General features: G+C 44.7%; 3 protein-coding genes across 8 annotated transcripts in view; 1 reads left to right on the forward strand and 2 right to left on the reverse strand.

Moving 5' to 3' along the window:
- Positions 1–27134, reverse strand: part of Shroom2 (shroom family member 2) — a 1329704-nt gene that overhangs the window by 669335 nt on the left and 633235 nt on the right. The gene's annotated exons all lie outside the window — the stretch shown is intronic.
- Positions 46–12225, reverse strand: Ribc1 (RIB43A domain with coiled-coils 1). 3 transcript variants are annotated; one of them, XM_051142125.1, is made up of 7 exons: positions 12120–12225; positions 5220–5337; positions 3275–3356; positions 2738–3079; positions 1419–1537; positions 399–793; positions 46–289 (listed from the first exon to the last, which is right to left on the reverse strand). In XM_051142125.1, the coding sequence occupies exons 2-7, from the start codon at positions 5334–5336 to the stop codon at positions 208–210; spliced, it is 1137 nt and encodes a 378-aa protein (XP_050998082.1). In that variant the 5' UTR covers position 5337; positions 12120–12225; the 3' UTR covers positions 46–207. The 3 variants fall into 3 exon arrangements, with proteins under 3 accessions (XP_050998082.1, XP_050998081.1, XP_050998083.1); XM_051142124.1 differs by lacking the exon at positions 12120–12225 and adding an exon at positions 11479–11694; XM_051142126.1 differs by lacking the exon at positions 12120–12225 and adding an exon at positions 7195–7399.
- Smc1a (structural maintenance of chromosomes 1A) overlaps positions 11786–27134 on the forward strand; it is a 58148-nt gene continuing 42799 nt past the window's right edge. For 2 of the 4 annotated variants that reach the window (XM_051142115.1, XM_051142116.1), the window contains exons 1-9: positions 11788–11969; positions 19956–20144; positions 20250–20362; positions 23428–23631; positions 23722–23960; positions 24860–25118; positions 25199–25339; positions 26227–26309; positions 26451–26658. In XM_051142115.1, the coding sequence (XP_050998072.1) occupies positions 11861–11969; positions 19956–20144; positions 20250–20362; positions 23428–23631; positions 23722–23960; positions 24860–25118; positions 25199–25339; positions 26227–26309; positions 26451–26658 (1545 nt within the window). In that variant the 5' untranslated portion in view covers positions 11788–11860. Of the gene's footprint in view, positions 11970–19955; positions 20145–20249; positions 20363–23427; positions 23632–23721; positions 23961–24859; positions 25119–25198; positions 25340–26226; positions 26310–26450; positions 26659–27134 lie in introns of all 4 variants that reach the window. The other 2 variants (XM_051142113.1, XM_051142112.1) reach the window with 2 other exon arrangements.

Here is a 27134-nt window from a genome sequence, read left to right on the forward strand (position 1 = left end):
AAGGCAGCAGCACATCTTTTCCTATACTGTCACAATATAGTATACACTGTAGTGAATAACTTTTATTACCTTGGGTAGAAAATGGAGGTTTGGGCTTAGTTCTCTCCTACTGGGGAGAGAGTAGAGATGAGGATACGCGGCATTTTCTTTTGGACTCCCAGCCACCTGTGAGTTTGCTAGGTGCGAAGGGAGGTGACCATCCTGAGTTCAGCGGCTGCTGGTGTTGAACTGTAGATAGTACTGGGCGGTAGGTTGATTGGTGTAGATGACTGAATTCAGATAATTTTGCCTGTGAAAATTCAGAGGCCTCAGATGGTTGTTTTCCTTCTCCCTGGTCCTTGTCACCCCTCCCCTCTTCTCCCCAGCCTTCCTCCCCATTGCTATACTCGAGAACTCACCGGGATTGCTGTTCCTTGGCTAAGTCCTGGTTGAAGGAGCCCAGCCCCCTTCGGAATTCAGCACACAATTCCCTTTCCTGTTCTTCCAGCTCCAGCGCTGCTTCAGCCAAGCGTCTGGTTCGGTTTCCCCACTCAGCCTCCAAGGACTTCTCGGCTCGGCGCTGTTCCTTTTTCTCTTTTCGCTGTGCTTCTTGGGTTTTCCTGATGGCAGCTCGCTGCTCTGCGGTCATGCCCTTCCAGCAATAGGGCAGGACCCGGTGAGGAGCCTGGGGGCGTTGGGCAACTAGAGGATTCTCGGTCAGTAGATCGCTGGTGATTTGTTTCTTGATCTCCACGAGGTTGGCATTCTTTTGCTGCTGCTGTTCACGGCGCTGCTGCAGGGCCTTCTTAGCTGCCTGGTGGGACCCCCAAATGTAAGCATTTGGTAGCCCAGCCTTAGGAAACTCACGTGAAGGGGCGGGAACAATACAGCCCTACTCATCTCAGCGAAAAAGGAGAGACATAGCTTGGAGTCTTAATGACCCTAACGGCATGCTGGAGGGGGATAGGATGGCCAGGGAATTTCTCTGCCCTTAGGAAGGCCTTCTTAGTTTGAGAGGCGAAGGATGCAAGGTCAATACCTGTTCTTAAGTCACCCTGTGTCTAGAGGTAGGGAGAGAGGTGATTTATGTTTTCATAGGATCCTAGGTGGAAGGGGAGTCCTTAGGTAGCTGAGAATGCTGGCGCTGGTTTAAACTGAGGTTTGGGCTGGAGAGATGGCTCAGAGGTTAAGAGCACTGGTGGCTCTTCCAGAGGTCCTGAGTTCAATTCCCAGCAGCCACATGGTGGCTCACAGCCATCTATATTGAGATCTGGTGCCCTCTTCTGGCTTGCAGGTGTATATGCAGGGAGAGCACTGTATACATAATAAATAAATAAATCTTTAAACTGGGGTGTGAGGAGAAAGACGAGGCTAAGGTTCCCTATGACATTGCTCAGGAAGTGGGGTGGCCGTAGTGCACTGGATGGTTCAGAACATACCTCGGCTTTGTTGGCATTGGCCAGCGCAGTCCTCATAGCTGCTCGGCAGGATTCTTCCAGCCTAGCCAGTTCAGCAGCTCGTTTGTCCGCGGCGAGGCGCAGCTGGTCACTAAGCAAAGCTACACAGAGAAATACACAGTACTTGCCTATTCTAGTTCCCATTCACTCATTAGCTATTTGTTTCACATACTTTGTATTTGTGTGTGTGTGTATTTGAGTGTCAAAGTTGTAGTGAATATGGAAGGGGTCGGGGGGGGGGGGCAAAGCGCAGCAAGTTGGATGGCAATGTAGCTCTGCCACCCTTGAGTGGTGTGGCCTGAAGTAAATTTCATTTCTCTAATAAGCCTCAGTCTGAAGGTTATTTGTTGGGCTCTAGGGATACAACAGAATTCGATCCTGTCTCAGAACCCCCTGCCTAGTCAGTATGGTGGTGTGTGCCTAGAACCCCAGCTGGAGGCAGGGAGATCAGAACTTGAAGGCTATCCTTCGTTACACAGCAAGTCAAACACAGTCTGTATTCCATGAGCCCCTGTCTGAACACCCCCCACCAAAAAACCCTTCCCTCTCTGGTGGGAGACACAGATAATCAGCCTATGACCTGGTAAGGCCAATGGCAGAGATGCATGTAAGCACAGTAAAGGTTTCGGGGTGCTGAGGAAATAGCTCAGTGGCAGGAGGATGTGCTTAGCATAGATAAAGCCCTGGATTCTATGCCCAGCACCAAAACAACTATAAAGGTCAAAGTGCAGAGATCAAGAGGAAAATTGGCATGCCAGCTGCGGCCACAGCATAGACAAAGCTACTAATTTTTGCTCCACTCAAGCCATCCACTGGCCTCGCTGTTCTTAGGGCTTGTCAGACTGGTGATTGGAAAGTGAGATGTGAGTAGAAAGACATGGCCTTCGCCCTGAAAAGGTTTTCTCTAGTGTAAAAGAAAGATGTGGCCACAGACTATATCGTACTAATAGTTGATGTTCTATGTGATGTGGATTATGATCCCTATTTTAAAGATGAAGAAACTGAGCTCCTGACTACTGAAACCCCTAGTATTCAGGGGGCTGAGGAAGGATTGGTGAGTTCAAGCCCAGCCTGGGCTGCATGTACACAGCAAGACCCTGTCTCATGAAATGAAGACAAGACAAATACTGTTACCTAAAGCAGAAAGTAAGTACAACTGTAAGTGCCAAGAAATCATGAATAATGGCTACAGTGTCAGGCGCTGGAGGAAGTCAGGCCTTTCTGCTTCAGCTGTATGGGTAAACTACCTCCACACACAGTGCCGCCCCCAGATCAGGTGAGCTCCCTGCTATGCTATGTACCTGCTCGCGCCTCCTCTTCTCTGACTGCCTGTTGCTCCTGTAGCTGTTTCTCCAGGTTGTATCTGAACTGTTCCTGCTGCATTCTTAGGCATGAGGCCCTGTCCAGGTCCTCTCCAAGGAAGTACTGCATGCTGGCTGGGCCAAGATATGCCTCATGATTGAAATAAGGAACTGGAAACTCCTGGAATTTCTGTGGTTCCCAGGATTCAAATTCGTGTCCGTTCTTGAATTGCTGCTTTTGCTCCCGAAAATCCTGGACTCTCTTGGACAACCGGTATGCTCGTTCTGCCTCTTCCTTCTCTAGCATCTGTGCTACCATGTCATAGTGTGTGTTCTTGACACCTAGGAGTGATTGACAGGGACATGAAGACACCCCAGAACAGAGCCCAGTCAACCTGAGCTCCCAAGGTCATCTGGTTTGTCTTATCACTCCCCCCCCCCAAAGACTCTCAGGCTCTATTCAGAGGCAGAATGGCACAACTTCAGCCCACTGTCTCTGGCTTATACCTTTCTTTTGCCCCAGCCTTGAGTGTTTACCATAAGCCATATCTTTGCTTCGCTCTAATGTCTCCTGGAACTTTCGTTCCTCCACCTGGTGGTTCAGGGCTTTCACATCCACCTAGATTTCAAAGAAAAGGAGCTAAATCAGAGTAGGGTCTCTCTCAGCATGGTACACTGAATGCTCTAATAGACAATGTTTAGCAGTTACCCCCTTCACAGTCCCCCTATAGCTCGTCAGGACCTACTGGCTAAAGTTCTAACCCCTGGGCAAAGCTTGTAAACTCCTCTATGATCTAGCTGCTGCTTCCGCCTTTATCTCTTGTACCCCCTTTCCCAGCTCCCTCTCACATTAGGCTTAGGAACTGTACTTCCAGTTCCCTGCATATCTTAGCTTTCAAACCCACAGCCTTTGCTCCAACTGTTTCCTCCACTTGGAACAGACTTTCCTTCCTTTGTTACCCAAACTTCAGTTTACCCTTTCAGGCTTGCTCAGGAAGGTTCTACCCCCATAATCTAGGACCCACTGTCTACATGGTATTGACATTAGCCTCTGTACTGTCTCCTCCGCTAGACTGTGAGCTGTTGTTGGGGGAGAAGCTAGGCCTTAGTTATCGTGTTAGTCCCTACTGTCCAACACAGTGCTTGGGACACGGCAGGTCCTGAGGGAATTCTTGCAAACAGGATCTCAGTCAGAGCACTCAGACTTCAGTTTGCTTGTGGTCAGGTGGTATGCTCGGAGTTTTTCAAAGTTGACATCTCAATGCTTTATTTGATCTCATTTTCCAGAGGAGGATAAGATCGGTTATGCATCATGATACCATATACTTAATAGCAGACCTGGCTTTGGACACAAGTATGGTGTCTTTTCTAGATACTTCCTCTACCCAGGCACTCAGCAATCTTGTTTGTTTGCTTTTTTCCTTTCTTTTAGGTTTTTGGAGACAGGGTTTCTCTGTGTAACAGCCCTGGCTGTCCTGGACTCGCTTTGTAGACCAGGCTGGCCTCGAACTCACAGATCTGCCTGCCTCTGCCTCCAGAGTGCTGGGATTAAGGTGAGTGCCACCATGCCTGGCTCTTTTTTTGTTCCTTAAAGCTATCAATATTTTTTCTTTCATTATAATTCGCTCAAAACATTTCAAAATAGTATGAAAGGGCACATGCTTTGGTGAAGAACAAATGACCCTTGAGCCTCTATCCCTCAGCTTGGTCCAGAGTTGTGTAGGTTAATATTACCAACATGGTCTGGTAAGATGGCTCAGTGGGCAAAGTTCAGGCCTGACAACCGAGTTTGACAGCAGAAAGCCACATAGTGGAAGGAGCCCTGTTCTCTTTTGACCTCCACATTCACATTGTAGCAGTCATATACTGTGGTACCACATGCCCCTCCCAAAGAAATAAAAACACATAAAGTGTCATCAACTTGATGGCATCCAAAATCACTTAGGAGAGAAACCTCTAGAAAAGTCTATTTTAAGTGGGAAAACCTGTCCTAACTGTGGGCAATGCTCTACCATGGACTGACTAAAAAGGAGAAAGTTAACTAAATTCTGTTTGCTAACTGGGTGCAAAGTGACCAGCCACTTCCTGCTCCTTGCCCCCAATAATGGACTATATGCTCACATTGAGCCAAAACAAATCCTTCCTTTCTTGTATTTGTCAGTTATTTTGTCACAGGAACAAGAAAAATAACTAATATTTAGTCTTGCAGAAAGAATATATATCAAATATTCTTTACACTCTCTTGTGGTTCCATGTTGTTTCTCAAGAACCAAGTTACAGTCCAAGAGCTGACCAGAAAAGATCCAGCTGTCACCTCATTGTCTCTCTCTTTCTAAGCCCTGCCCAGGCATATGAGGTTGGTTCCTTTCCAGTCCCAGGGCCTGCTTGGATCCAGAGGGGTTATAATGCACTGCCATATTCCTTTCTAGGCATAAAGGGGACATGACCCAGTCTTGTAAAGTGGTTTCCATTACCCACTCACCCCCATGGTTCGGTTCCGCACATTGAAGAATCGGCATTGTCGTTCCTTTTCTCGATTTCTTCTGGCCTCAATGGCTGCTATCTCCTTGGGATCTGGTGAGAGGTCTAACTTATACATCCTGGAGCAACGAGAGGTAGAACGGCCCATTGATGCTGACACTGTCCTTGGCTATACCATACCTCCAGCTCTTTCTCCTTTATAACATCTCACTAGCTATGATCCTGGTTTTACTTTCTGATGTTTCATATCTGTACCCTCAATCTCTGCTGTCACCACACTAAGTCAAGCTTTAGTCTAATGTCAGGCAATATTACCAGAATCCTTGATGGCCTGTTACTTCAATGTTATCCTCTTTGCCCTGACTGTTATGGGGGTCGTTCTGAAAGCAAGTCTGACCATTGCACTTCTTAGGTTAAAGCCTTTGTTTGTTTTTTGTTTTGTTTTTTGAGACAAGGTTTATCTATGTAGCTGTGGCCGTCTTGGACTCACTTTGTAGACCGGGCTGGCCTCGAACTTGCAGAGATCTGCCTGCCTTTGCCTCCTTGAGCGCTGGGATGACAGGTGTGTGCCACCATGCCCAGCTCAGGTTAAAGCCTTTGTAAGCAGAGAATAACGGACTGCAGAATGCTCAGCTCTAAATGGGACCTTTTTTTCACATCCCCTCCTCCCAAGGCTCAGTGATCATCGCAGAAGGAGGGGTGGAAAGACTTAAGAGTCAGAGGTGGTGGATGAATACAAGGAGTACAAGTGTCTTCCTGACATGGTAGGGGCAGCTACACATATGAACTCAGATTTTGACAGCAGGCATAAACTTGTGCAAGCTCAAGCCAGACCATGCAGCATGAAGAGAAGAAGGAGGGCACAAAGTCCCGCCCCTAGTGAAAGAGCTGTTGGCAACTGATAGCTGCTGGGAGGGGAGAGTCAGTTTTCTTTAAGAGCATAGAGCCCACTGCTTTTTGTTTTTCAAGATAGGTTTTTTCTGGGTAGCCCTGCTGTCCTGGACTCACTCTGTAGTCCTCACTTTGTAGACCTCGACTTCAGAGAGCTGCCTGCCTCTGCCTCCCAATTGCTGGGATTAAAGATGTGTACCACTATGCTTTGCAAACCCACTCTTGAGTTAACTATGTTCCAGTAGAAGGCCACAATCAAACAATGCATTGTTAGCACAAATTGGACTTGATATGTGAAAAAAACTAAAGAGCACACAAAGATGGGTGGACAGGGAAAGGGGTGAATATGATCAAAACTCTGTATAAAATTCTCAAAGAACTAATACAATAAAAAATGTTTTTGTAAGCAGCTTTACAGCAAATACTTTCTTAGTGTTTAAAAGATAAGGGCCAACTCCCTTTGTTAGCACCCAAAGGCCAGGGCAGGAAGATCAGGAGTTTGAGGCCAGTCTAAGCTACATAGCAAGACTCCCTAAAATAAAAAAAAATGTTATTCATAGATTCTTATGTACACAGTATATAAATATTAGAGAGAATAATAATAGATTTTGCATTATGGGGAGTAATTTGGAGAGAGCCAAGACACTTCAGCGGGCCCAATAATTTCTGTGTGTTGAGTTTTGTTTTGTATAACAGGATTTCACTGTGTCACTCAGGCTGGCTTGAAGTTGAAATACTTCACCAGTCTTTCAAGTACTAAGATTTCAACTCTACCTAGCTTTAAGTTGAGGAGTTGGTTCGTTGACCTCTATTTTATCAGGCTTCCAAAGTTACATATGGGCTATATGTTTTCTGTTTGCGTCAACTTTTTCACAGTTAAAAAGTGGATATTTGAGTACATGATGAGGCCAGTGTGCCCGGAGCACTGTAACCAAGGGAGATGGTGGCATGAGACAAATTGAAAAGGTGTGTAGGGCCTGGCTCTTAAAAGCCTATAGTAATGGGCCTGGGAGTGTGGCTCAGTTGGGGAAGTGTTTGTCTAGTTTACACGAAGCCCTGGGTGCAGGCCACAGCACCACACAAACCTGGACTGAGGGCTGCATGCCTATAATCTCAGCACGTGGGGGAGGTGGAGACAGGAAGAGCAGAAGTTCAAGGTCCTCTTCAACTACAGAGGAAGAAACAGTCTCCAGAAAATTGTTGCAGGGCTGGTGAGATGGCTCAGTGGGTAAAGGTACTGTCAACAAGTCTGATGATCTGAGTTTGTTCCCTGGGCCCACATGGTAGAAAAGAAAATTCCAAGTTGTTCTCTGATCTGCACACATGCATGCCCATGCCCATGCCCCCCCCCCTTTGCCCAAATAAAATAAAATCTGTTTTTAAACTTGTCTCCACAAAAAAACCCTGGTATGAGTTTGGATCTCAGTGTAACGAGAAGCTGGTGGATGGGATGATTTAAACAGGTCAGACAAGAGGAAATATAAGATTTATGTTTGCAATCCCCTTGCTCCACTTACATGTCAAAATTGGGCTTCCCAAAATATGAAGGAACATGGGTCAATTAACTAGATAAGTAATAAAAGAGAAAATTTTAAAAACGTCTTTTAAAATTTGTGTGTGTGTGTGATTTGCCTACATGTAATATGAGATGGTGCCAGATCTCGGAGTTACAGATAGTTGTGAGCTGCCATGTGGATGCTGGAAATTGAACCCAGGTCTTTTGGAGGAGTAAACAGTGCTCGTAAGTACTGAGCCATCTCTCCAGTCCCCCTCCCCACAAAAGGGGAAATTTTATTTCAGACAACAAAGTTACTTGTCTGTGAGATGAGTGGCCAACAGGGAACAACAGAGGAAGCTAGAAGGGCAATGGGGAGACCACTGAAGTCAACCAAAAAGACAAGGACAGTGGCTTTGAGTAGGACTACTTTAAAAGAGGGACGGCTGGAGAAATGGCTCATCATTAGAGCCTAGACTGACACCTAAAAAGACAAAAGTGAGGTGAAGGCTGGATTAAAGAATGTTTCTGGGGCTAGGGAGATGGCTCAGTGGGTAAAGTGCTTATTATGCAAACATGAGGACCTGAGTTCAAATCTCCAGTCCACTGAGACCCATTTTGGACTTCTGCTTTCCAGACTCTAAGTTTTTATTAGTTTATTAAGTTTGGGATGACTTGTTATAGTAGTAATATCAAACTAACATAGCTTCCCAGCCACTATTTACTGGAAGATAGAGACTGAGTTTATCTATAGTCACCAGCCCTGTATAACTACTGAATGGTCAACTGAGATACATTGGGTAGAACAATATTAAAGTGACAAAGGGCCCGGTGAGATGGCTCAGTGGGTAAAAGGTGCTTGCCACCAGGCCTTAGGAGTTCCATTCCTTGGATCTTCAAGGTAGGAGAGAACCTTTGCCGCACATGGGGAAAGAGAACTCACTTTTATTCTGACTTCCACACACACATAATACAAGCCCATGGAACAGTAATGGTTGCCTGTGTGTGTGAGGGTGTGTGTACTTCTATCACAGTGCACATGTGGAGGTCTGAGGACAACTTGTAGGTGTTGGCTCTCTCTACCATGTGGAGTCCAGAGATCAAACTCAGGGCAGGCATGGTTGCAAATGCCTATGCCTGATGAGCCATCTGACCAGCTCAAAATTACTGATTTTAATAGAAATTTCCTTTATTATTAATGAGGTTTTACACCTTTTCATGCGTTCAACCGTTTTGTTTATTGCTTTGTGAAGTGCCGATTCATCTTGTGTGCATTTAAATTTTTTATTTTTAGCAGATACATAAAACAAAATTTTATGTATTTGTGGGGTATTATGTTTCAATACATACATATTCTATGTAAGTCAAAATAGGGTAAATTTATCTCCTTAAACATTTAACATTTCTTTTTTTTTTTTTTTTTCCCCAAGACAAGAGTTTCTCTCTGTAGTCCTGGCTGTCCTAAAACTCTGTAAACCAGGCTGGCTTTGAACTCAGATTTATCTGCCTCTGCTCCCACAGTGCTGGGATTAAGCGCAAGTGCTCCTAACCCTTGAGCTCTCCTCCAACCCCCATTTCATATCCTAATGGTGAACTTTGGTAGTATAAACTTAGTCACATTTACAAATCTTTTTCTTTGAATGAAGTGTTTCTAGTTAAGCAATTTCTTGCAAGGTATGATGGCTCAAACACGTAATCCCAGCACATAGGAGGCTAAGGTAGGAGACTGTTAAAAATTGGAGGTCAGTCTAGACTAAATAATATGTTCTAGGCCATCCTGGATTACATAGGCCTTGTTTTATTTTGTTTGTTTTTTGAACGACCATTTATAGTTGGCCAATGTTGTTCCCAGAGGCACCTACAACACAGGCTACTGCTATTTCTCTTGGTTGTTCACCATAACTGGATGGTAAGAGCCTACTGCTAAAGATATCACACACGTTAGCTGTTAGGCATAGAGAAATCAGAACTGAAATTGACAAGGTAATTTCTTCCATGCTGGCTTTCATAGTTCCAGAAAGTGCTACCCAGAGTACTAGGGTAGAAAATACACTTTTTTTGTTTTTTCAAGACAGGGTTTCTCTGTTTAGCTTTGGCTGCCCTGGAGCTCACTCTGTAGACCAAGCTGTCCTCAAACTCAGAGATCCGCCTGCCTCTGCCTCCCGAGTTCGAGGCCAGCCTGGTCTACTTAGTGAGTCTAGGACAGCCAAGTCTACACAGAGAAACCCTGTCTCAAAGAAACCAAAGAAGAAAAAAAAAAAAAAAGAAAAGAAAAGAAAAACCAAAAAGAAATGACAGGGCCAAATACTCATGAAGTCATAGGAGTTGTGGTTACCTGCATAAGACCTGTACAAGAGCAAGCCAGTGAGCCTTCCAGCATGGATGGGTGAGGAGCTCATGAGGCTCCATCCCCAGTGGAAAAGCTATTAGATGTTGGTGAGGAAAAGTCAATTTTCTTTGAGGTCCATACCATGCACATGTGGGCAGTACTAATTGAACTCAGTGAATTAGGGAAAAAAGTGTGCTATATAATGGGGTTTACTATTTTTTCAAGACAGGGTTTCTCTGTGTAGCCTTGGCTGTCCTGGACTTACTTCGTAGACCAGGCTGGCTTTGAACTCACAGAGATCTGCCTGCCTCTGCCTCTGTCTCCCGAGTGCTGGGATTAAAGGTGTGTGACACCACACCGGCTCCTATACTGGGGTTTAGAGGACAGAAATGTTGTCGTCAGGGTTGATATGACAGTACAAAAGAATGATTTTAAAGATTAAAAGTATGTGTGATGGCACACACCTTTAATCTCAGCACTCGGGAGGCAAAGGCAGGTGAATCTCTTGAGTTTGAGGCCAGACTGGCCTCTATAGCGAGCTCCAGGACAGCTAGGGCAATGTAGAAAGACCATGCCTCCCCCCAAAAAGAATAAAAATATTAAACCCAACCAACCAAATAGCAACAAAACACTAAAACAAAATATATCTCTCTATTCAAAATTCAGTTATTCTCCTGTATATTCTTCTACAACCTCTAAAGTTTTGCCTTTGTCATTTGTTTTTAATCCATTTGAAACTGGATTTTGTATATATTTAGAGATAGAGCTCCAGTTTAATTTTCTCCCAAGTTCCACCTCATCTTTGAAAATTAAAAAGTAATTTAATACCCAGTGTTTAACACACACACACACACACAAATCTTAAAAAATAGAGTCTGTGGTGGCACATGCCTTTGAGCACAGCACTTGGGAGGCACAGGCAGGTGGATCTCCGAGTTCGAGACCAACCTGGCCTACTGAGTTCCAAGGCAGCCAGAGCTGCACAAAGAAATTCTATCTTGGGAAAAAAAGTTACGGAAACCACCAAACCGTTCCATAGATAACTCTGAAAACGGCACTAACCCCAGCCTATAAAGTCAATTTGTTGTCACAACAATGTAAGGTGATAGAAGGGAGATGAAAGGATAAAAGGGGGCTGAAAAAGAAATGAGTGGAAGACAGGGTACAAAGGAGAGAAGCCAACGAGGGAGGTAGACAAAGGAGAAAAAAATTGAAGCTCCTAAGTGCACTGAGTCCAAGTTGGCTCTTGGATTTACAACAGCAGTCTTTAAATTCTGTTCGGAGAAATACAGATACAGGCGGGTAGGGGCAGACTCTCAGAACCCAGTTATTCCCAACTTGTATCTTCGGTGTCTAGGACTACCCTCATCCTCCTTCATACTCCAGTCTCACCTAAGTCATCCCTACAATCCCTCCTTCCAGTCCGCACTGCCCACCCCTCCGAGGGCGCCTTCCAATTCCCGACCTAATCCTTTGCTGGTTAGACCACAAACCACAGGAGAGCGCCCGCCCCCCACTCGCCCTGGGGAGCCGAAAAGGCAGAACCTTGCTGCGACTTCTGACTTGTCTCCGCAAGCGTGGGCTCGGGCCCCGCCTGCCTTCTCTGATTCCACCCCTCAAAGCGAACAGAGTACTCCGCGGCACAAAGGCTCCGCCAGCTTAGTTGGCTGCTCCTGGGACCGTTGCGGCGCAACTACAAAGGGGGGCGGGGTCCAACGACTCAGCACACCCTCGAGCCTGGCAACAAATCGACGAAAGCTCTATTTCAGGCGGAAGTGACCTTCCTCTGGGACCGGAAGTAGGAAGTCAAGAGTGGCTTCGACTTATCGCGAGGTTTTCCGTACACCCGGCTTGCACCGCGTTTCCCGCGCGGGCTAACCTCGGTACCCAAGCGGAAGGCACGGCCTTTTACGCTAACGCCGCTGCCATGGGCTTCCTGAAACTGATTGAGATCGAGAATTTTAAATCGTACAAGGGTCGTCAGATTATCGGACCATTTCAGAGGTTCACCGCCATCATTGGACCCAATGGCTCTGGTGAGATAAAACCGGCTGCGGCCCTGCGGGCGTCCCGGCCCGGTCCCCCCTGTCTGTCGCCGGAATATTACTACCTACCCCATGCAAGCTGAGACGTGTGACCCCTAAAATGATCCTTGATCCTCTTAGGGGGATTCGACCCGAACTCACTTTCCCTTCTGGCATGCACTTAACTTGAGCCTCTTCCCCAAATGTCAGTTGGCCGAGTTTTGTGCAGGCCCTTGCATGGCCTGAGTGGTCTGGGCCGAACTCTGCGTTGCTCCGCCCGTTGCCCCTCCCGCCAAAAGAGGCGTTCCTGGAACTTGCTGCCAGTAGTTCGGTCGGAGGCTCCCTTCCGGTCTTTATTGTTCCACCTAGGAAGGTCTTGTTTGACATCTGGGAAACGTTAACTCTGTCCTGGCATCCGGTCCCAAGTAGCTTACCTTCTGCTTTAGCCAGCCCGCGCCCCGCGCCCCGCGCCCCGCGCCCCGCGCCCCGCGCCCCGCGCCCCGCGCCCCGCGCCCCGCGCCCCGCGCCCCGCGCCCCGCGCCCCGCGCCCCGCGCCCCGCGCCCCGCGCCCCGCGCCCCGCGCCCCGCGCCCCGCGCCCCGCGCCCGCACGCTCCAGTTCCTCTTTTCTTCGGCTAAGGCACTTTTGAATTTTAGAGCCAGCTCTGTAGAGTGGGATTATTCCCGCTCCCTCGCCCCGCTACATGCCTAAGAGATTGTTGCCTTGGTTTTGCCCGTTTCCTACCAGGAAGTCGTAAATAATCCTGAACTTGTTCGATTGCCAAATTTGTGGAGTATTTTGGGCGTTATCAGTTAAGGTTATGCAGAAAATAAGCCAAATCCGTGATCACGGGAAATTTACTCTAGAGGAGGAAGATAATATTTGGGCCGCTATAAATGTTCTGTAGAAAAGGTTAGATTGGTAGGTTAGATTATTTTCCTACTTAGGCCTACTATTTCATATCTTAATTTAATCTTAGTGCTTGTGAGTTCCTCTCACCAATCTCTAGAAATGTTCGTTGGGAATCTTTGCTGGGTTTCTCCACTGCAGAGGTGTTCTAGTTTACTTATTGTCTGGCCTGATAGGCCACCTGTGCCTTAAAGTAGTTCATAGCGAATACCTTTACTGGACTCTTTTTTTAAAGATTTATTTTATTATTATGTATACAGTCCGCTTGTTTACCTGCAGGCCAGCAGGGGGCACCAGGTCACATTATAGATGGTTGTGAGCCACTATGTGGTTGCTGGGAATTGAACTCAGGACCTTAGGAAGAGCAGGTGGTGCTCTTAACCACTGAGCCATCTCTCCAGCCCCTTTACTGGACTCTTGCCTGGGTTTTGTTTTCTGCTTAGAGCAGTGTTTCTCAACACTGACACTTTAGGCCACACACTTCATTGTGGGGTTGGCCCTGTGCATTGTAAGATGGTTAGCTGTATTCCTGGCTCCTACCCACTAAGTAATAGCACCTATGCTCCCCATCAAAAATGTGTTCAGACTGTGCCAGAGTTCTGGGATGCAAGTGGGGGTGAGGATGAGAGGTTACTTCATCCCCTCCCAACCGTGGTTTAACAACCATTGGCCTAGAGGGGTAATGCTTTCACTTCCACGTAGTTTCTTAGGATTTTGGTATTGTGACTCTTGTAGAAAATGCCATTGTACCATTTGTTGAAATTCAGTCTCCTCAGCATTGTTAGAATTATAATCCAGCTGTTTGAAAAAGCCCCTTGGCCTGGGTCTTTAGCCATCCCCCCAACCCTGTTGGTTTTCCAGACAGGGTTTCTCTGTATAGCCTTGGTTGTCCTGGAACTTGCTCTGTAGACCAGGCTAGCCTTAATGTTAGACCCAGAAATCTACCTGCCTCTGTTTCCCTAGCGCTGAGATTAAAAGCATGCACCACCACTACCTGGCCTTTGTTTCCTTGTTTTGAGATGTGGCCTCAAATTCTTAATCCTCCTGCCTTCTGTCTCTGTATATTCTTCAGAGCTTGGCTCTATGAAGCATTTCTTGACCTTTGAGTCCCACTTTGTAAATTGCTTTTTCTTTGGCACACAGACTTTATTTTCTGTCAAACATTTAAATTTTTAAAAATCTTAATCAGTTGTGTATGATTATTCTCAGGAAGCCATTCCTTGAGATGTTTTATTGGTGTCCAGTTCACACTGCATGTTAGAAAAATGTTTACAACATTGAATAAATGTGAGGAAAAGTGGCTTGTAGATATGGAGCGTGATCCTTCAAAATCAAGGGAGAAGCCCAAAGGTTGGAAATTGGAGCTTGAAAGACTCTAAGTCCAATGTACGTGACGTGCTAGTTCTGCTGCACCTGGAGAGACAGTTGAATCTAGATTGTATAATGATAGATCTGTCATTTATTAAGTACCAAGTAGACCTTGGTTTTTCTTGTTGTTCATTTGTTTGTTTGTTTTTTAAAAAATATTTTATTAATTTATTCTTGTTACATCTCAATGGTTATCCTATCCCTTGTATCCTCCCATTCCTCCCTCCTTCCCACTTTCCACTTACTCCCCTCCCCTATGACTGTTCCTGAGGGGGATTACCTCCCCCTTTATATGCTCATAGGGTATCAAGTCTCTTCTTGGTAGCCTACTATCTTTCCTCTGAGTGCCACAGGGGCTCCCCATCCAGGAGACGTGGTCAAATATCGGGCACCAGAGTTCGTGTGAAAGTCAGTCCCCACTCTCCACTCATTTGTGGAGAATGTCCTGTCCATTGGGTAGATCTGGGTAGGGGTTCAAAGTTTACTGCATGTATTGTCCTTGGATGGTGCCAGCAGGACCCCTGGGCCCAGATGTGTCTGTCATAATGTTCTTCTTGTAGGTTTCTAGGACCCTCTGGATCCTTCTATTTCCCCATTCTACCATGCTTCTTTCACCTAGAGTCCCAATAGGAAGTCCTCCCCTCTGTCCCACTTTCCTGGTAAGTAAAGACTTTCATGGGACATGACCCTTGGGCTAGTGTCCAGATATAAGTGAGTATATACCATTTGACTCTTTCTGCTTCTGGATTAGCTCACTCATTATGATCATTTCTAGTTCAGTCCATTTGTCCACAAATTTCAGAAATTCTTTGTTTTTAATAGCTGAGTAGTATTCCATAGTGTAATGTACCACAGTTTCTTTATCCATTCTTCTACTGATGGACACTTAGGCAGTTTCCATGTTTTGGCTATTATGAATAAGGCCGCTATGAACATGGTTGAGCTGTTTTTTGGTTTTTTAAGACAGGGTTTCTCAGTATAGCCTTGGCTGTCCTGGACTCACTTTTGTAGACCAGGCTGGCCTTGAACTCACAGTGATCCACCTGCCTCTGCCTTCCGAGTGCTGGGATTAAAGGTGTGTACCACCACGCCTGGCTCTCGTTTGTTTATTTTTGAGATAGGACCTTATATCCCATTCTGGTCTCAAACTATCTGCCTCCTGAGTGCTGGGATTAAAGGCGTGCACTACCACGCCTGGCTCTCTTGTTTGTTTTTGAGATAAGACCTTATATCCTAGTCTGGTCTCAAACTATTTAGTTCAAAGGTGACCTTCTGATCTTCCTGCCTCCATCTCCAGAGTGCTGGAATTACGAGTATATACTTCCATAGCTGATTTCATCCGGTGTTTGGGTTTGTACGTACCAGGCAAGCACACACTGAGCTGCTTCACACATCCATCTCCACAAGGTTTATTTTTTAAGGTTTTTAACAAACAAATAGCAGAATGAAGGACAATGAGCAAGGATCTTGAAGCCTGCTGATGCAGGGAGACTGTTTTGTCACCCTGTCAGTTGAAGTAAAGGGCTCACTGACAGCTTTAACTTAAGGAATGACTAGCTTTCTTCCTCTTTAAAGTAGAGGAAATACCTATTTCCTAAGACTTTGGATAAGCTAAATTGGGTAATTAGTGTGAACGTGACTCACAAACTTGCATGAATCATATAATGTAGTATTCTTAAGAAGATAGCTGATTATGCATTGGCATTTTAACAAGAATTAAAGAGTCCAGGATGCTGTCAGACAAAAGACAAGGCTGTGGGTATGGCTTAGTTTGTAAAGTGCTTGCCCTGTGAGCGTGAAGAACTGAGTTTGGATTCTCAGCACCCACTTAAGAACCTAGAACTGGCGAGGTGGAGATGAAAGGAACTGAGGCTTGCTGACTAGCCAATATACCCAAGTTGCTGAGCTTCCAGACTAGCAGGAGATCCTGTCTCAAAAAATAAGGTGGGTAGTTATCAAAAAAGGCACCTAGCATCAACCTCTGGTTTCCACATATATGTATACACATACACAAATTGAGTATTTGAAAGAAGCCACGTATATTAAAAATAGTATACTAGTGATGTAATTTTGGTAACATAAATTTTAAAAGTTTGAGAACTGGGTACTTTCTAGTTGTGATGGCATACACCTATAATCTCAGCACTGGCAAGAAGATTGCTATGAATTCCAGGCCAACCTGGACAGCATAGTGAGGGCCAGGGCTGCACAGCAGAACCCTGTATCAAAAATCAAAAACTTAGTACTGGTTTTGCTACTCAAGTTTGTTTTGGTAAGTTTCTCTCTTTTTTCCTTGTCTGATCAGAAACTAGGCTGAGTGATTTCGAAAAGTACAAAAAAGTTTTCAAAATAGAGCAGGGTATGGTGGCGCACGCCTTTAATCCCAGCACTCAGAAGGCAGAGGCAGGCGGATCACTGTGAGTTTGAGGACAGCCTGGTCTACAAAGCAAGTCTAGGACAGCCAAGGGTACACAGAGAAACCCTGTCTCAAAAAACCAAAAAAAAAAAAAAAAAAATCAAAATATGTGATTTTTGTGATGCATATCTGAGCAGACTTGAGTATACTAAGTTTCCATTCTTTTTAATTATTTTAAAAATGACAGTGTGTGTGTGTGTGTGTGTGTGTGTGTGTGTGTGTGTGTGTGTGTATCACGATGTTAGGTGTCTTTTTGTTTTGTTTTTCAAGACAGGGTTTCTCTGTGTAGTCCTGGCAATCCTGGACTCGCTTTGTAGACCAGGCTGGCCTCAAACTTACAGAAATCCACCTGCCTCTGCCTCCTGAGTGCTGGGATTAAAGGCGTGCACCACCACCGCCCAGCATTAGGTGTCTTCTTTAAAAAGGTAACTTTATCTTATTTATTTATTTGTTTATTTCTTTTTTTCTTTTCTTTTTAAATTTTTTTTTATTTTTTATTTATTATTTTTTTTATTTGTTTATTTCAAGACAGAGTTTCTCTGTGTGGCCCTGGCTGTCCTGAAACTCATTCTGTAGACCAGGCTGTTCTCGAACTCAGAGTTTTGCCTGGTTTTCTCTCCCGAGTGCTGGGATTATAGATGTGTGCCACCACCATCTGGCAACTCCAGTTTATTTTTTGAGACAGAATCTCTTACTGGCCTGAAGGTCATCAACTGGGCTATACTGGCTAACCAGTAGGCCTCAGGTATCCTCTTGTCTCTACTTCCCCCAATGGTGAGTTATGGTCATCCACCGCCACACCTAGCTTTTTATGTGGGTACTAAGAGTCTAAACTCAGGTCCTCATGCTTGTGTGGCAAAGTTGGTGCAAGTGTGGAGGTCAGAGTACAATTTTGCAGGAGCCTGTTCTCTCCTTCTTCTATGTGCATCCTGGGGAAATCAAACTTTATCAGGCTTGGTGGCAAGTGACTTAATCTGCAGAGCTATCCCACCAGCCTGTTCATACATTTTCTTATTTTGCTTCTCCCCAAGTTTTATATCATGAACATTGTCAAATGTATATGTCCCTAGCAGGGCTTGGTGGCTGGTGTCTACACTTTTAATCCCAATACTTGGGAGGCAGAGGCAGGTGAATCTCTGAGTTTGAGGCCAGTCTCAGTTACTCAGAGTCAGTCTCCCCCCCCCATACACACACACACACACACACACACACACACACACACACACACACGTGTGTGTGTTTAATCACTTGAAAATAAATTGAAGACTTAGTAATATTTTACCGTCCTTCCTACCATACTTAATTTTCTCTTGTCATTGTTTATCTATTTTTTTCTTCAACCTATTACTTGAGAGGTTGAGGCAAGAAGCTTGTGAATGTGAAGCCAGCCTGGACTGTGTAGATATTTTTCCCTAAAAATAAATAAACAATAAGCCAATAATAGCATCCATGGGCTATTTGCATATATCTCAGTAATGTTGTATATTCTAGAATGGCTCTCTAAGCCCCTCTCCTTTTATACATTGACTTTATTTAGTAATGGGGATGCTATCTATGGCCTTGTATGTGCTAGTGAAACCCCACCTCTTAGGTATACTCCTGGTACAGATAGTGAAGCTTTTGGTTTGGTTTTGTTTGAAACAGGGTTTCTATATGTAGCCCTTGCTGTCCTCGAACTCACAGAGATCTGCTTGCCTCTGCTTCCTAAGTGCTGAGATTAAAGGTGTGTGCCACCACCGCCTGACTATTTTTTTTTTTTTTAAAGAGCAGACCATTTGTATTCATCCCACAATCTTGTTTTTAACTCATTATAGAGCTAAGGGTGACCTTGACCTCTTAAGCTTAAAGAAACTTAATGTGTGTGTGTGTTTTGTCTGCATATATGTCTATGTACCATGTGCTTGCCTGCTGCTGGTGGAAGCCTGAAGAGGGTGTCTTTTCCCCTGAGACTGGGGTTTCAGACAGTTGTCTGCTAGCATATGGGTAGCTAGGGTATCATAAAGGTGCTAAGAAACAACCTGGGTACTCTGGAAGAGCAGCCAGTACTCTTCACTACTGAGCCATCTTTCCCAGCTCCAACCTTGAACTCTTAATTTCCCAGCTCCAACCTTGAACTCTTAATTTCCTAGCTCCAACCTTGAACTCTTAATTTCCCAGTTCCAACCTTGAACTCTTAATCCTCCTGTTCCCTGAGTGCTGGGTTATGAGCATGCTACCATATCAGTTTCCTTATAGTCTTTCCACTTTTTGCGGGGAGGTATACCATTACACTAAGCCCCACAATTTATTTTATCTTAAGGTTTCCTTGTATTATTCACCAGATTCCTTTGTTTGCTACATTTCCTAGAAATTGGAGTGTGGTTCTAATGGCCTAAATAATTTTTGGCAAGATATTTCCTAGCCAATGCTGTATGCTTCATATTGTATTATAACTGGAACATGCCCTTAACAGGCATTCTATTTACCAACTTAACTGCTTTTAAGTGTATACAATTCAATAGTGTTAAATATATTCACAATTTTATGCAACAAATCTATAGACCTCTTCTGTCTTAGGACACTGAAATTTTACACTTACTTAAAATGCAACTAATTTCCTTCTCTGTCCAGCCTGCTTTTATTTTTACATGGTTGAGGTCAAGCTACTGAATTTATAGGGCAAAAATCATCTTTGTCTGTGTTGTATTAAAGGTTGTAGAACAATCTGGTCAATAAGTACGTGTTTCGTTATATGAGGTTTTAGTGTCTGGCTACTATGAGTAATAACTGCAAAAGAACTATTTTTCATTCATCTGGTTTTCTCACAACAGGGATTTTATTTTCTCTCTTCCAGTCTGAGCTCTAATTAGAACACATTTCTACTTTTTTTTGTTTGTTTTTTGTTTTTTCCAGACAAGGCTTCTCTGTGTAGCCTTGGCTGTCCTGGACTCGCTTTGTAGACAAAGCTGGCCTCGAATTCACAGCGATCCGCCTGCTTCTGCCTCCTGAGTGCTGGGATTAAAGGCGTGCGCCACCACACCTGGCCCTTTTTAAAAAAAATATTTTTTTACTTTATGTATATATGAGAGCTCTATGCACATGTACACCTGCAGGCCAGAAGAAGGTACCAGTCACATTATAGATGGTTGTGAGTCACCGTGTGGTTGCTGGGAATTGAACTCGGGACCTCTGGAAGAGCAGACAGTGCTCTTAACCCCTGAGCCATCTCTCCAGCCCCACATTTCTACTCTCAATGTGTCCTTTGTTTCTTTCCCCCTTCTCTTTTTCCTAATGCTCCCTCTTCTGCTTTGTGTCCTTGTCCTCTAGGTAAGTCAAATCTCATGGACGCCATCAGCTTTGTCCTTGGTGAAAAGACCAGCAACTTGCGGGTAAAGACCCTGCGAGATCTGATACATGGAGCTCCTGTGGGCAAGCCAGCTGCCAACCGAGCCTTTGTCAGCATGGTCTATTCTGAGGAGGGTGCTGAGGACCGCACCTTTGCCCGTGTCATTGTAGGTAGGTAAAGCTCGTCAGAAGACTACTTGTGTCCATGGAAGTAGAGACTAGTTGCTAGGCTAGGAGGAATACCTGATCCTTTCTGACTCATACATTGTCTTGTAGGGGGCTCTTCCGAGTACAAGATCAACAACAAAGTTGTCCAGCTACATGAATACAGTGAGGAGTTAGAGAAGTTGGGCATTCTCATCAAAGCTCGTAACTTCCTCGTCTTCCAGGTGGGATATTTTTTTTTTTAATAGAGGGTCTCACTGTGTAGTCCTGGCTGCCCTGGAACTCACTCTATAGACCAGGCTGGCCTTGAACTCAGAAAGATCTGCCTGCCCCTGCTTCCCAGGTGGTAGGATTAAATGTGTGAACTGCCATGCTCAGCAAATTGCTTTTATTTCTTATCTTAAAAAAATTATTTGAAGATTTTTGGTTTTTCGAGACAGGGTTTCTCTGTGTTAGCTTGCCTGCCCTGGACTCACTTTGTAAACCAGGCTGGCCATGAACTCACAGCGATCCACTTGCCTCTGCCTCCCGAGTGCTGGGATTAAGGGGGTGCATCACCACGCCTGACTTATTTGAAGATTTTATACATTATATTTGCATCATTTCCGCATTCCCTCTCCAAGTCCCTAACCACCTCCTCTGGAATTCACAACCTCTTCTATTTTTTCAAGATTTTTTATTTATTTTTGTTTTATATGTAGGAGTGGTTTGCTTATGTATGTATGTGTACCACATGTGTGCCTGATGCCCACAGGCCAGAGGGCAGTGTTAGAGCCCCTGGAACTGGAGTTACAGATGGTTGTGAGCCACCATGTATGTGGTGGGAACTGAATCAGAGACCTCTGCAAGAGCAGCAAGTACTCCTAACCACCGAGCCATTTATCCAGCCCCTAGATTTGTTTCATTCTTCTATACACACAACTCTACTGAGTCTGGTTTAGTATTTGCCCTTATTTGTACATGTTTAGGGCTGAGGTCTTGTTTGGGTGCAGGGGGCAAATGGTTCCCCCTTTGTTAGCAACCATCAGGAACCTTGTGAAAGTTTCCTCCATCCATATTGGAGTAGTCTTCATAAGTCTGTGCTGACAGCCACATTGTTGAGGGTTCTTGGGCACACCATCTTTGTCCAGGCTGGAAGGACTGTTGAACAGCAGTCATCCTAGCCCTCAGTCTCCTAAAATCTTTCTGCCTTCTCTCCTGAAATGTTCCCTGAACCATAGGTGTAGAGGCTGTGTTACAGATGATGCATTTGGGGCTGGCATCCTATGACCGCTTATTTTCTGCTTTTGGTTTTTTTTTTTTTTTTTGAGACAGAGTTTCTCTGTGTAGTCTTGGCTATCCTAGACTTGCTTTGTAGACTAGGCTGGCCTCAAACTCACAGCAAACCCGCCTGCCTCTGCCTCCAGAGTGCTAAGATTAAAGGGGTGTGCCACCATGCCCAGCTGTTTTCTGCATTTTGACCAGTTATGGTCTATTTAATAGTCTCTTTTGGAAAATAAAAAGAATTTTTATTTTTTTGATGAGATGTGAAACTTGCACACGTATCTGTGGGTATATGGAGAAATATTTAGAAAGCAATTGGAAGCTGTACACACACACACACACGCACACACACGCGCGCGCACACACACACACACAAACACACACACACACACACACACAAACACACACACACACACACACACACACACGCGCGCGCGCCTGCTTTTGCCTTCCAAGTCCAGGAATTAAAGACATGTGCCATTTATACCCAGACTGTGGGCATTTACAAAAATTATATTATGGGTATGAGTGTTTTAATTGCAGGTATATATATACACACCAGTGCATGCAATGTTTATGGAAGCCAGAAAAGGCTGTTGGATCCCTTGGGACTAGAGTTACTGATGGTTGTGAGCTACCATATGGGTATTGGGAATTGAACCTGGATCCTCTGGAAGGAAGAGTTGCTAGTATTCTTAACTGTTTAGCCACCTTTACAGCCCCCTTTAGATGTTTTAACATCATTATTGGCTACTTGCCGTTTGTTGGCCTTGCCTGTCCCAACTAGACCTGCTTTATCTCCAAGTTTGTGTGTCTCTCATGTCTCCTCTAGACTAATGTAGCACATTCTTTAGTGGGCTTCCTAATTCCATTCTGGCCCCTTCCAGTTTCTCCCCTCGGCCGGCTTAGTCTAATAAGGACACAAGTCTTTTTATCCCCTTGTCTTTCCATAAAGCAATTTAGTGATTCCTTCTTGTCTTAGTATGGTTGTTCTTAAATTGTAGTTCCTAGACCAGCAGTGTCAACATCAATTGGAAATGCACTTTTTAAGGCTCCATTCTAGATATAAGAGCTGAAGACAGACTCTGTGGTAGGGCACAGTTTGTGTTAGACAAAGCTCTCGAGGTTATTGTGATAGGATGAAAAAACATACTTGCAAGATTATTGTTCAGAAACCACTACATTTGATTCTTTCCTACCTTGGTAGTCTTGTCTGCCAGTAGTCTTTTCCTCAGTTTTCTACTCTAGCCCAACTAAACCACTTGGAGTTCTCAGATTCACTTGCTTTCTTTGGCATGCAGGCCTTTGCTTGTTAGTTTTCCTGTGTGTAGAAATTGTGGAATAGCCTTTTCTGTCTTTGTTTTACACACACACACACACATTCTCTCTCTGTCATACCAAACCATGTGTACATATTCTTGAGGTGTTAGGGATTAAACCCAGCCTTTCTCATATGATCTCTAGCCTGCTCGCCTCTCTTTCTTGGTTAGGTTTTCCATATATGCCAAAGTCAGCTTAGTTGTTGCCTGTGTAAGGCCTTTCCAAGGCCCACCTAAGTTTCCTGCCTCTCAAGCTTGAATTTTCTGGGCTGCTTTAGTCATTGCATTTGCCTCTTTGTGCTCGAAGCAGAGAATGTGCCATTAAAGCTCAATATGGCTGACCTAGTAGCACATGTCCATACTCTCATCTTCAGTAAAAAAGAAACAAAGAAAAAGAGAAAGAAAGAAAGAGAAAGAAAAGAAAGAAAAAGAAAGAGAAAGAAAGAAGATTTTAAGTTCAAAGTTTTCCTGAGCTACAGAGGAAGTTCAAGTCCAGCCTAGTCAACTTAGTGAGACTGTCTCAAAATAAGAAAAGTAAACTAAAGGGAAGGAGTAAAGCTCAGTGGAATACATACCGACTTTTAATCCTCAGTATTTACTCTGTCCTCCGCCCCTCAAAAGGCCTTGAAAGGTAGCATTAGTTGAAGTGGGCAGGGTGAATTGGACTAGTAGAGGTCTGAATAGAATAGTGTTTTGACCTTTATCAGGGTGCAGTGGAGTCTATTGCCATGAAGAACCCCAAGGAAAGGACAGCTCTATTTGAAGAAATTAGTCGCTCGGGAGAACTTGCACAGGAGTATGACAAGCGAAAGAAAGAAATGGTGAAGGCTGAAGAGGACACGCAATTTAATTACCATCGCAAGAAAAATATTGCAGCTGAGCGCAAGGAGGCCAAACAAGAGAAAGAAGAGGTTGGTGGCCTGCCTGCCCCTTAGATCTGAGGACCAAGATAAAGGCAGTGCCTTACTGATACACCCCTGTCCCCATTCCTGTTTGCGTAGGCGGACCGCTACCAGCGCCTGAAGGATGAGGTGGTCCGAGCACAGGTACAGTTGCAGCTCTTTAAGCTCTACCACAATGAAGTAGAGATTGAGAAGCTCAACAAGGAGCTGGCCTCTAAGAACAAGGAGATTGAGAAGGACAAGAAACGGATGGACAAGGTAGAGGATGAACTGAAGGAGAAGAAGAAAGAGCTGGGAAAAATGATGCGGGAACAGCAGCAGATTGAGAAGGAGATCAAGTAAGAGGCATGCCCTGGCCTGTAACTTGTGAGAAACTAAGCAGCTGTGCTATTCTCTTGGGATCCTCTGAGCTTAGAGTCTACTATGTACTAATTTGTTTGTCCTCCCTGTGACCAGGCATATTTCTTGACTTTCAATTACTACAATAGAATAATAGTCAAGCTTGGGGAAGTAGTAGTTCAGCCTTGACATAGCTCACTGGGTAAAGGTGCTTGAGGCCAAACCTACATGACCTGAGTTAAATCACTGGGATCCATATGGTGGAAGTTGTCCTCTGATCTCTGCATACACTAACTAATGTGTTTGTGTGTACATGTGTGCATGTGTGCATGATACAAATTATTAAAAACCAAAACAAAAAAAAGAACCAGGCTCTGGGTTGACAAGTTAGCAAGTAAGAGGAAGAGCAGTGAGAGGTTCAGCTATTGGATGACCAAGAGGGCCATCCTCGAAGAGAAATCTGGAGCTCTTAATCTTAAAGGACAGGGATTTGGAGTGAGCAGATCAGATGAAGGTAACTCAGCATATTAATGAGAGACTTGTCTTAGGGTTGGCTTCAACCTTAGGGGACAGTGTTTTGACCTTTATGAGGGTGCAGCGGAGTCTATTGCTATGAAGAGCCCCAAAGAATTGTAAAGGTTGAAACAAGGGTGGTAATTTTGTCTTTGGAGTAACTAGAATGCCAGGCTGATGCTGTGTTGATTACAAGAAGTACTCAAACTGCACCCCCTCCCATTTTTGTTTGTTTTTGAGGATCTATAGGACATCAGAGTCTTGTTCTTTAAGGTGTTTCCATGAGATTGGCTAGGGATACATAGGTCCCTCTTTTGGAGTAAAAAGCCTGGGGCCCCTACCCTCTGCCGGGCTAACTGGTTATCTCTTTCCCTCTGGCAAAAAGGGAAAAGGACTCAGAGTTGAATCAGAAGCGCCCTCAGTACATCAAAGCCAAAGAGAATACATCCCACAAAATCAAGAAGCTTGAAGCAGCCAAGAAGTCTCTGCAGAATGCTCAGAAACATTATAAGAAACGGAAAGGTGACATGGATGAGCTAGAGAAGGAGATGCTGTCAGTGGAGAAGGCCCGACAGGAGTTTGAAGAACGGATGGAGGAAGAGAGTCAGAGTCAGGGCAGAGACTTGACCCTGGAGGAGAATCAGGTAAGTCTTGAGAGGGTTACTGGCAAAAAGACTGGTGTTGGCTGATTCATACCTGTCCTCTTTTCCTGTTCTTAACACAGGTAAAGAAATACCACCGATTGAAAGAAGAAGCTAGCAAGAGAGCAGCCACTTTGGCTCAGGAGCTGGAGAAATTTAACCGAGACCAGAAAGCTGACCAGGACCGTCTAGATCTAGAAGAGCGGAAGAAAGTAGAGACGGAGGTAGGCAAAAATTCAAGGGATGAGGTGTAGAGGTGCAGCTCAGTGGCAGTGTGTGCTTAGCATATTTACCCTGAATTCAGTTCCCAGCATCAACAACAAGCAAAAAGATCAGGGAGTGGTAATCCCTAAATAAGGAAATAATGATAGTCTTGATAACAGAAATTTATATTTATCAGGCAGCTACTGTGTGCTAAATACTATGCTTTACATATATTCACTTAAGTTCATTTATGATTACCTTTAGGGGATGGTTTCTATTATCCTCACTTCCAAAGCAAGTAAACTGTATCATAGTACTGAAGCAATCTGCTTAGTAATAACAGTAATCCCATAATTACTCAGCTGCATGCTTAGGATGAACCTGGGCAGTCTGCCTGTAAAGCTCACACTATTACCAAATATACTTCCCTTACTGCCACTCTAATATTAGTAATAATGATAGAAAGTTATTCTAGTATCTCAATAGCCTATAATTTTCTAGGTATTCAGCTAAACATTTTAAATATTTAAAAGAACATTCTAGACATTAATATTAATGTATATGCTGGGTTAAGTGCTTACTAGATCTTACAGATGAGACAGCAAGGTCAGAAAAGTCTGAAGCTTTACCTTGCTTATGGTTGAGCCTTAGATTGGTGAGGAACTCTGGGCTGGGTACAATAAATACCTTTCAGTGATACTGGAGCCCTAAGAACCCCTCATCATCAGTAGACTAGACTGTGTGTGTGTTTTTGCTTTTTAGTAGGCTTCTTGCATTAGAGCATGACAGATGGTGTTGAACTGTGGGAATTTTGGATGAGTGGGGCAAATAGGGGTATAAGTCAAGACTATATGGGCTTGGGTTAACTGGCTCAGCCTGTAAGTAATGGAATGTATTTCTTACCTAGGCCAAGATCAAGCAAAAGCTGCGGGAGATTGAAGAGAATCAGAAGCGGATTGAGAAGCTAGAGGAATATATTACCACTAGCAAGTATGTGGCTCTGCAGTCCTCTCTTCCCCCTCCACATCTCTTATACTTATCCTGCCCCTCTTCAGGCAGGCCTACCAGTGCCCTTCAGTCATAAGTACTGTCTCCTCAGCCAGGCTAACTCGGTGTTTCCTTACTTTGCAGGCAGTCTCTAGAGGAGCAGAAGAAACTGGAGGGAGAATTGACAGAAGAAGTAGAGATGGCCAAGCGCCGTATTGATGAGATCAATAAAGAGCTGAACCAGGTGATGGAGCAATTGGGGGATGCGCGCATTGACCGCCAGGAGAGCAGCCGTCAGCAGCGAAAGGCAGAAATAATGGAAAGCATCAAGCGTCTCTACCCTGGTTCTGTGGTAAGACTGGAGGGACTTTCTGAGCATGTATTCACTCACTGTCGACCTCAGCTGCCCTGTGCTGTGTCATAGACTTTCTAGGGGGACACATGCTGCACACATACCTGCTCAGTCAGAAAGGGAGCCCATGACAGACCAAAGTAATGGTTGCACCAAAGTCCTACATAGTGAACCAGCGAGTCTACTGGGATTACTACCAGGAGTATGAGTGAGGGCTTACTTACAAGTGCAGGAACGACTCCAAAAAAAGGAACTGCATCACCAAAAAGCCCACCCCAATGGCGACGACAGTTCTTAAGAGCAGCAGTGCTGGAGCTCTTGGCACAGCTTTCAGACGGCGAACTGTTAAGACATTCCTATTTCTGCAGCTGTCCATCAGAGACTTCTCCTCCAGCAGCTGTTTACTTCTATGCAGCTGAGGAACACCTAGAAACTTCCAAGTTTATACTTTCCCAGACATAGTCTCATGAGCCTCC

This window comes from Acomys russatus, chromosome X, assembly GCF_903995435.1.
Source record: "Acomys russatus chromosome X, mAcoRus1.1, whole genome shotgun sequence".
NCBI classification, from domain to species: Eukaryota; Metazoa; Chordata; class Mammalia; order Rodentia; family Muridae; genus Acomys; species Acomys russatus.